General features: G+C 25.1%; 1 protein-coding gene across 2 annotated transcripts; it reads right to left on the minus strand.

Moving 5' to 3' along the window:
* Window positions 1-221: 221 nt before the first annotated feature.
* LOC129969491 (uncharacterized) lies at window positions 222-10806 on the minus strand. 2 transcript variants are annotated; one of them, XM_056084089.1, is made up of 8 exons: window positions 10655-10806; window positions 10365-10495; window positions 10217-10258; window positions 8832-8942; window positions 7499-7631; window positions 4887-4987; window positions 3800-3991; window positions 222-2444 (listed from the first exon to the last, which is right to left on the minus strand). In XM_056084089.1, the coding sequence occupies exons 2-8, from the start codon at window positions 10470-10472 to the stop codon at window positions 2412-2414; spliced, it is 720 nt and encodes a 239-aa protein (XP_055940064.1). In that variant the 5' UTR covers window positions 10473-10495; window positions 10655-10806; the 3' UTR covers window positions 222-2411. The 2 variants fall into 2 exon arrangements, with proteins under 2 accessions (XP_055940064.1, XP_055940065.1); XM_056084090.1 differs by lacking the exon at window positions 10217-10258.
* Window positions 10807-10916: the final 110 nt, after the last annotated feature.

Here is a 10916-nt window from a genome sequence, read left to right on the forward strand (position 1 = left end):
AATTAAGGTTTCTCTGTCAATTTCTAAGCATAGAATAAACATATAAAAATCAAATGCTTGATTACAAAATAAAAATATTTCAATAAATTATTGAAATACAGAGTATTTTGATATACTACATATCAGTTGAATTACAGCTAGGATTTTGAAAATGAAATTTATTCTTAGAGCAAAATAATTAAGATATAGATTTAAAATGAAAAACAAGAGAAACAACAGGGTTCTTGACAAATATTTTATTAACAAATATGTAAAATAAAATACAATATTTTCTATAACATTGATAGATACCTTTAAAAGATTAAAAGTCAACACACAGAGAAATAAAATTTTAAATAGACATTCATTTTCTAACTCCTGTACTCACAAGCAAGGGAAAAATCTCAAGATCTAAAATAAATGCATCAATAACAATGCCTAAAATTTAAAAAGTGCAAGTCACAACTAACAAAATTATTAGTTAAAATAACAATAAAATTACTTTGGTTACTTTTCTTCTCTAAAACAAATAACCATAAAAATAGCTTATTCTACCCTGAGAATATATTTGAAACTAAGATTCACATATGAATGCACAGTATTTAATACAATAAAAGTACAGAAATTAAATAGCATTATGAAATTTTCCAAATAATTTTGAATCATATCCTATGCTCTCAAGTTCAAATTGGATTAATAAATTTCAATCACACGTCAGCATTCCACACATTTTTAAAGCTTTTCTCAACAAATAGTTGAAATTCTAGCTCATAATTCAATATAAAATTTCCTCTCAAACATTTAGATTACAGGCTATATAAATGTCCTATTTTATCACATTTAAACAACAAATCTGGACAGATACTTTCTTCGAAGTTCAATAAAAAAAATTTAAAAGCTATTATCACTTTCAAAAATAGAGGGTGTTTATTTGATAACTGTAGTATACATATTTTGCTAAGGAATGCTAAGAATAATAAAAAGATAAAGCAGATAAATGTTAGATATAGTAAAGGATTAACACTGATAAATTAATTTTAAGACATTTAATATAAAAACAAAATATAAGACAAGATTCCATTAAAGAATAAAGAAATTCTTGTAAGTAAAACAAATTTGTCATATATTCATTACAATATTTAAATATGGAATAAGCATCAAAGCGAAATTTGTACTGTTGCTAGAAATAAATCACAATAAGTTTGAAATAGCTGTATTTGCTTCATTTCATAGTAAGATGTTAATTATATATATAAATAAACATAGAAAGGTATTTTAAGTTGCAACAGATAACAATGAAACTTCTGTTCAATTTATATCTGAAAAGAGACAACGAAAAATGACAGAAAATAGTCGATGTTTTCATTGTTAAATCTGCAATAAGTGCACTTTATGGTATTATAAACATGGTAAATACAAGTTCAAAGATAATTTGATTCTATTTTTTTTTTTTTTTGTTGTATATCTTAATGGTATAAAAATGGCATTAGTAACAAGATGCTAAACTTTCAAATTAAATTGTGCATATTTTTTCCTCATTTAATGTATTTTTGATGTAAATGATGTATCTACAAAATGTAAACATATGCCAATCAGTAATTAAAAAAAAAATATTTTAAAACTAAATCAAGTGTTTCAGAGAATGACTATGTGTGATAATGAAGACAAATAAGAATACTGCTTCAAATATCCTGTTGCCAAAAAATAAATATAAACCAGTTATATTTTTTTATATATAATTTTACAATGTGATTAAGCACCAGCACTTAATGGACCAGTCTTGACGGCATCTTTCTGACAGGCTTAATGCTGATGCATCGACAATTTATTTTAATGCTATTGAAAACAAGATTAAATTGTGCATTGTTTGCTGGTCTGGTTACTAATGCAACACATTTTGAATTAGAATTAAAAATTTAACCTACTCCTTTTCTGAAGACTATTTTAAAAGGTCATTTTTGTTTGTATATCTCACTTTACAATTTTTTATAATTTTGTATTATATCACAATTTGAAAAAAAAAAAAAAAAAACACCTTTAAATTCTCTATACCGCAAAAATATACAATCTCTAAATATAATTAAAGTAAATAAACAAAAGTAATAATTCATTTCTTGTTCAAATCAAACATATTAACTAAATATAATCTCTCCACTGAAACATAATATGCATACAGAATTAGATAACATAAGATAATCTCAACATAAACATTTCTTTAAAACTTTACACATCATGCATTTTAAGAAAAATATAATTCTCTTTAGAAAGGAAGACAGAAAGAAACCCTAATTATACAATTATCATACAAGTTGAGCTAGTGATAGAAGATTGAATCTTACAATATATCACAAATGGCTTGTAACAACTGTACTATGGAACATCTTTAAAGCTGCAGAAGAATCAAGAAATGGAACCATTCCATATAAAAGAGTCTATGCCTTGGTAGGTTTAGCATGTGGTGTAAACTGTAAAAATATTTTATAATCATTATTTTAGTTTTCTTTATGCCTAAATGAGATGAATAAAATTGTGCTAGAGTTACAAGATCCTTTTTGGAGCTTCCTTTTCATTAACTAAATCTTTAACCAATTAACCTTGAAATTTAATTTGAAAAGTTCCACACACACTGTGTAATCAAAATCAAGCAATGACATGTATACATGTTGAACACAATGTAAATAGTTGCATAATAAATATTATGAAAAAAATCATAGATTAACAAATAAGATTTCATTTTTATTAAATAAAAAAAAATTACTTGTCAATTGCACCAAAATGAAGATTTGGATTGACATGCATGCACATAAAACACAATTAACTATTTAATAAAGATAGTTAATATTATTTCCTAAAAATTTGGTAACAATGAATTAAAATTTATTTTTTTAAATTTAATTAATAACTGCTTACATTTTATTTTATTTTCCAATTATGATATTGCATTAGAATACTTCAAGTGAAATTTGGCTTGGTTGCTCTTATATAAAATGAAGTCATTGTTGAAAAGGGTTTAAGTTCTAATATATTTCAATTATTATATGTTCTACTAAGGTTAATTAAATTTTTAAGTTTTTCATGTTTAGTTTAATCAAACTCTTATTCTGTTCACTCCAATTTGAACATTTTCATTTAACTAAAAGGAGCTCTGTTCTTTTAGGAGGAAAAGAAAAGATTAATTTTATGTTATTACAATAATATGCATTTAAAGATAACCTGAATATGAAGCTTTCATTAAGTTTATACTTATACATTAGATGAAGGTAGTTTGATTAAATATTAGTTTTTTATCCCAAAGGAAATCCATATTCAAATTATATTGTTTATTTATTTACAAAGTTACTTAATAAAAATTGATGCTTAGGAAAGTAGCAATTTTTCTTTATATTACATATATCTCAAACTGGATCTTCTAATCATATTTAGAGCATAAATAAAGTACTTTATAGAGCATGCTACTTTATATTTTTTGAAAAGTGAAAACTGTTTGCTGCGAGATAAACTTTAGAATACAACTATGGAAATTCCATTGAAAAATCAACCAAAAGGGAATATAGTAGTATCTAATATCACAATTACTGAATGCAAGTTACAGATTTAATTTTAATATATAAGTAAGTACCTTTAGTATAATTTTTCAACAATTCAAATTTTAATAAGCTACTGAATAGTTATTCATCTCCAAGAAATTTCATTAAATATTAGCTACACAAATTATTATTAATAAAATTCAAGTGCTATATTATTTAATTTCATTAATGACATTTTTTAGGAAATTTAAGTAACAATAAAATGTGTTTGAACACAACATAACTGAACTTACAATTAATCGAACTGCAAAATGAGTATCTTGATCAGCTCCACTTGTGGCAATGGCAGATTTCATCTGACCATTGGGCATAATAGCAAGATATCTGCCTCTTTCAGAAACACTTTCAATAGTAATAAATTGATTATGCATCAAAACTTCACGAATTTTAAACCTACATTCAGGAGTAGGAAGACCAGCAGGTCCCTTAAATACAGAGAAAATATTGTAACAAAAATGTTATATTTGCAAACAAATAATGAAATATATTACTTCCAAAACTAAAAATTAATAAATATGTGGTTTTAAAAATCTAACATTAAATTTCATTAAAATACTCAACTTTTGCAGCTTTTTTTAGTTGTTATTAATCTAAACATAAAGAAAAGGAAATTACATAAATATATATGCCTTTGATAGTAAATTCCATATAATCACAATTTTTATGTAATTCAGAGCTTTTAATTATTTGAAATATATCAAGAACGTTTTCTACATTTAATACATTTTTAAGCAAAATAATAATTTAAGAAGGGGGGGAAAATGCCCCAAAACTTTTTAGTAAAACATTTGCAAGAATAAGAATCTTTGCATAACATAAACTTTGTAAACTACTATATGACATTTGAGATGGACTTCTAATTCATCATTAAATTGAATTGAACTGTTTGGAAACTTTTTTTGAGAACATGTTTGAAGAACAAGAAAATTTAGTATATAAAAGAGAATTATCACGTACTGAACTTCTTAAATTATATACAACCGTACATTTCTGAAAAGTATATACCACTGTTTTAACTGACACCATTACCATCTATGCAAATGTATGAAGTTATTCAAAATAAAATGAAAATCCTCTCCTAACTACATTATTAATTTGTATTCTCATTAGAAAAAAGAAAAGCTTTTAAAATTACTAAATAAGTGGCTGCTATGCTTATTTTTAGCTGCTTTCATCCTTTGATATGTATCCTTGATTGATTATCCAATAAGAACATCAGATTTAAACATTAAAAAAAATCAATAAATTAGAAATTGTTTGTGCTATATACATGAAAGCAAAAATGAAAATTATAATATTTGCAACAAGTAATTTACTTACAGCAGAATAAAGTTGAGGTACTCCATCCTTTATTGCTAAATAATTAAAATTATTGTGAAGCATAATGTAGCCATCTCTATCTTGAACAACAGTAAAATGTGCTAAGTGAAAAAAATAAATAAATAAAAAATCATATTAAAAAAAATTATACACTAATATTAAATTTAATTCATAAAAAGAATAAAATAATTAAAACAAATTTAACATAACATTAAATTTGTCCTTATTATGTTAAACAATAAGAATAAATAATTCACTTTAAGGTGAATGTTTTTAATATGTTTGAACTGCAATTAATTGACAATGATATCGAAGATCTACTCTTCAAACTTTTATACCATTTTAAATTTGAATGAAGCCCATATCTGTAATTGAACAATAACAAAACTTTATATAAAGTTTATGATTCTGCAATATCAAGTTCTAATTCTCTTAGAGAAAGAATATATCTATTGAATATATTAAATAAATTACTCTGGGATATATCAGAAAAAAATTCATTTATAAAAGAGGCAAGCGTATTTCAATTTGGTGATGACTGGATAAGCAATTAATAGTTAAATTCTAAACATGAGGTATATTCTAGAATTCATGGATAATGCTGGATCCTAAAAATGAGTATATAAAGTAATGGATGAAATCAAAACTATATAAAGGAATAAATAAAATAATTTAGAAAGAATTATTTTTAAAAAAGTATGTAAGAAAGATAAAGAAACAAAAGTAATGTATTATTTTTCCTTCAATTTGATTCATCTACACATGCTATATTATGGAGACTACACTCTGCCCATAATTAAAGCTAAAGAGAGTATGGAAAATAGATAATTCTTTTAAATATTTCAAAATCCTTATTTTTAAAAAGGCAAATCTAATAAATTTTCTTAACATGAGCTGTTAAATGATAAATAAAGAAATGTTCAAAATTATTCAGTCAAGAAAAGATTTAAAAATATGTGCCATCTTCATTAATTCAGTCACTTTATGTAGCAAAAGTGGAAAAAGAATTCACTTTACTTTTATTTGTGATTAAATTTACTTCAATTAATTTAACTTTTCTAATTAAACCTTTATTTCATTGGAATTCATATAATATAAAAATTTTTGCATGTAAACATTGTGTTTTATTCGCTTTGTGATTGGTAGATAGTGATTCAAATGACCCATGACATTTGAGCTAATTTTGCCAGTACTGTTTGAAATATTTAATGAAAATTATTCATAGTAAGTATTTATATTGCACTTGACAGTTAAATGGTTACAAAAAAACAATAAAGCTTTAATTAACACTAAATGAGTTTAAAACAACATTATTTATTAATTCTATCTTTAGATACACTATTTGTGACAACATTGATGAATAACTTTCCGATTTGTTTACTTTTTTGGAGTAATAGAACTTTCTTGTCTCTTAACTATGAGAGTCTGAGTATCTAAGCAATACATATGTTAACCCTACATTGTTCTTTTAAATTGTTTTAGCAATATCGGATGAAGAAAAAATGCAAAGAAAGACTGAACAAGAATCTGGTGATTTGAAAAGAAAAGCTGATCATGAAGCTGCTAAATTGGTGGGAAAATGTGAAAAATTGATTCAATTGGGGGCTTTGAGTTTTGAATCAGAAGGTATGAAATGAGTATGAAAATGTATACTCTCATCATGGAAAGATTAAGCTCCCAGCACAGAACAAACGGCCAGTGGAGTTTAAAAACCTGCTAACTGGAAGTGAAGAACATCATACACAGTATCAGATAACAATGGGGTTGGTGAGTGAAGCCCTTTAGTAAATACAGCTATATACAGGATATCACTGGATTCATGGGCCAAAAACTACTTTACACGTAAAGAAGCATTTTTATTATAGCAATACGGGATTGGAGATGAAAAGTGTAGGTGGGGAAAAAATACAAAATATCAAGGAAATGAGAGAAAAAAAAAAAAATCTTTATTTGCATAATATTTTTAATGCAGACATTATACATGTTTAATGGTGTTGCTTAAACGGGTTTTTGAGAAGAAAAATATGAAATAGTTATGGTTTAGTTACATCATCAAATCTCCCACAAAACAATTTTATTGAATTTAAATGACATGCGAGCTTCAAACAATGTATCCCTATTGAGCAATTTTTGCTTGATGGAGTAATTAATGTTTCCTGAGAAAATAGACATGTATCTTAGAAAGAGACCGGATGCAGGCCTCATGGTTCTCAGCATTTCTTGTTATTTCCACATTCACTTTTCATTTCCGACCCTATATTGATATATAAAAAAATGCTTCTTTATATGTATTTTACTTGCTCTTAAAGTTTGGCCCTTAAATTTTGATATATATGATTAAAGAAGTATCTAATACACTTTTACAAAAAGCCAAAATTTAAGACTGCCTCAGGTAATTTCAGACATCTGGTCATTATAATTTAACTCGTTTTGATAAAAAACTAAATTAGCCCAAGTACTGGACTTAATACCCTTATGATTGAGTACATAACATTTCATCAGAGTTTTATATATCAGTATTGTTTACAGATACAAATTAGAAAGATTAAGAATACACTAAAATATGAATGTACTTTGGCAAATAATAAAATTAAAATGGTAAGAATACCTACCATTATGAAATTGATGGCCATCTCCTCCCCGGCTATCTAAAACTAAACGACCTTCAGGGGTTTGAAGTATCTGAAGAGACTGCCCAGTAATACGAGATATAAATTGTACAACATTCCCACTTTTAATATTCTCCTACAGAAAAACAAAACTCACATTTTAGTAAAACATTTAAATTTACTGTTGACTTTTCTCATAAATAACTACTTTTTTTTTTCATTTATAATGTTTTTCATGTTAATGTTTCATGTGTAATGTTCAGAAGTTACTTTATCCAATAACACTAAATAATCATATTTTTACTAAAAAAAATTATGCTAATTATAATAAAAGCAATATTTATAGAATGACAGTTATCCCTAGAACTAAACTTAATTTATATATAAAATTTTAACTATTCAATATCAAGGAACAGGTTTTAAATAATAAATATTTTATTCAGTTTATCCAAACTATGCTGTTCAACTTTTGTGAAGCAATGAATGAACATTAAATATTTAATAACACAAAAAGATTATGGTATAAAAAATAATTGATATTTAAGATAAATCATAAAAAGGAATATAACCAGACTGATTCATAATACAAAAAAAAAAAAAAAAAAAAAAAATCAAAGGTTGAAAGACAATTAAGATAAAAATTAGGAATAATTATAAATTAATAGAGATTATAACAGTTTAAAAGTATTTATGTTTCTACCATATCAACTTTAGTAAAAACACAGAAGACATGTAATAATTCTGAACTTGCTAAATAATATCAGTCAATTTACCACTAGAAAAATTCCTTACAGCAGATAATATATGATTAAATTTGAATGAGAAGATCCCCTGAAGGGAAAAGTTAGGAAATTGCGAGGTGCTGACTCTTGTGGTATTCAACATTATACAAATGTATAATAGCATATATAATAACAAGTTAGAATTCAAATCTCAGGCACCTTTAACACGGTAGGAAAGAAATGATCAACAAAAATGTTTAATGCTAGGCATGATCTAATAGGATATTTTATATTAATTAAAAATCCTAATTTATGACTTTAGTAAGTTCTACTGATTTACTAAATGAGAAATAATTTGGGAATATATTTTTATTTGGAATCTTTTATACTCTGAAATATTGAAAATAGTTTTCTGTTTCATTATTCATTTTACTATCTGTAATAGTTTGTAATTTCATTATTTTAACACATATTAAAGTGAAATTATAATATAAATGTGATATACAAGCAAATAAAAAAATTAAATATTATAAAATTTGCAGTGTTTAATTAGCATATTTTTAACTAAAAAATTTAACATTTTTAAATTATGAAGATATGTATATATTTCTTACCAATGTTGGATGATCTAAAACCTTATTTAGAGCTTTAGTACCAACTTTTGTTAATCCTTTTAAAACGCCACTAAATTCTTTTGATACAGATGATAATGTGCCCTGAAGACCCTATTTTAGAAAGAAAAATATTTCAAATATTTTTTAAACATATATATTAAATATTTGAGGGAGAAAAAAAAAACAGCAACAGATATAAATTCATTATATAATTCAATTATTTAAAAATAAATTCATTATATAATTCAATTGTTTAAAAACAAATTCATTATAATAAGCAATAAATATAAAAAAGTTACAAATCAGAACTTTTCAAATACGCACAGCAAAGACAATCAAACAATAATAAAAAAAATAAACTATGGGAATTAAATGATTAAATCAAAGTGATAATTATCATTAGCAGAAAAGCCAAAAAGAAAAGCAAAAATTATAAATTATGCTGCTTAATTACTCATATTGAAAAGAGTAGAAAATAGCTAATTGAACCAAAAAGTCACAGTTTTAAAATTTTACAAAAATTATCCATCAAATTAATCTAATTTCAGATTTAATATAATATTCTATAATACTCTCAACAAGGGTTGCCACATATTTTATCTGAAGAGGAAACAAAAGCTGACTGAAGGTACTGAACTACAGATAATAACAAAGAATTTGTAATATGCTATTAATATCTGCACTGAACCAAGGATAAAACAAAGGAATGACTCAGAACAATAGATTAAATTACAATAATGTACTTCTTGGCATTATTCTTACAAGGAAAAACTGATAAAAAATGGGAACATTTAGTAAATAATATTTTTTATCAAGCCAATAAACCAGTCTCACAAACTTCATTAGCAAAAATATTCTACAGAATTCTTCCAATTAACAATTTTTATTTAAAATGTATTGCCATTAATAGAACCATAACATAAATTTGTGAAATATATATTTAAAAAAATTTGTTAAGTTTATTAAGAAAAACTTGTCAATCGAATTTATACATATATATAATAAGAAAACATGAATAAATAACACAGGTTTATAAACAATAATGCAAACTTTAAACTTTAGAAGTACATTCACAAAAATCGCATTCTATGTATTATATATCTACATAAAATATTTAATTTTTCATTCATTTATAAGATATTTTTTAAAATTTAGAATTAAACAGAGGAAATGTTTTCCTTGAAGAATTATATCAATTAGAGAAAAAAAAAAAAAAAAAAATCTGAAGAGAATTTATCATAAGCAGTCAGAATTAGAAAAGACTAATTATTTCTATTTGAAGTAACTACAGCTGATAAAATTCATGGCAGGAAAATCAATTACATAATGGTAAGCAAGCAGAAGCCAGATAATTTTACAAGCGATGAAGAGAAAAGAAAACTTACACCAACTGGATAAGGGGAAGTAGATGGAGGGACATAATTTGCCTACAGAGGGAAAATGCGATAGAAAGTTAAAAGATGAATTATTGATCACAATACATTTAAATTTTACCCCATTTAACCGTAATAAAATACATTTAAATTAACTTACGGCAGGGGGAATATTAACTCTCTGAGGCGGTGGTGTTCGGGGTGAATAACATGGAGATGTTGGTGGAGGAAGAAACTGTCCATTTGGTGAAGTAGGATAACCAGCCATTGTAAACAAAACAGTATCTGCAGCTTTAGAGGAAAAAAAAACAAAAACAAAAAAAAACACCAGGTTATTAACTTTTAATACTTCGCAACATCAATTAATACAATATATACATTTGTTTAAAGGAGGAAATAAATGACATTTTAAACATGACAATTGTATATTACAGATAACATTTATCTTACCTTCAGAAAAAAAAAGTTTAAATCTTAATCAGTATGTTTTAAAATAAAACGTTCGCAAATTCGTCAACTGTCCGAGTTTCTACACCAGGATATTCTAGAATATTGTTTACATACGTTTATGTTGTCACACCAATACTCTTGCGTCACATGAATAAATGAGTAATTTTATGCCACGGTTAAAGCTAAGTAAATTCCAGAAATAAAACTGATTTAAAAAAAAAAAGATGAAATAAAGCATTATAAATGCTTATAAAATTGAAAT

Source organism: Argiope bruennichi, chromosome 5, assembly GCF_947563725.1.
Source record: "Argiope bruennichi chromosome 5, qqArgBrue1.1, whole genome shotgun sequence".
NCBI classification, from domain to species: Eukaryota; Metazoa; Arthropoda; class Arachnida; order Araneae; family Araneidae; genus Argiope; species Argiope bruennichi.

Bases quoted from the DNA above. Each gene is read 5' to 3' on its own strand.
- LOC129969491 (XM_056084089.1), bottom strand. From the start codon at position 10,472: ATGGCTGGTTATCCTACTTCACCAAATGGACAGTTTCTTCCTCCACCA. The intron at 10,259-10,364 runs GTAAGTTAATTT...TTCCCTCTGTAG, and splicing joins GAGTTAATATTCCCCCTGCC to GCAAATTATGTCCCTCCATC. The intron at 2,445-3,799 runs GTAAGTTCAGTT...ATATTTTTACAG, and splicing joins ATTTTGCAGTTCGATTAATT to TTTACACCACATGCTAAACC.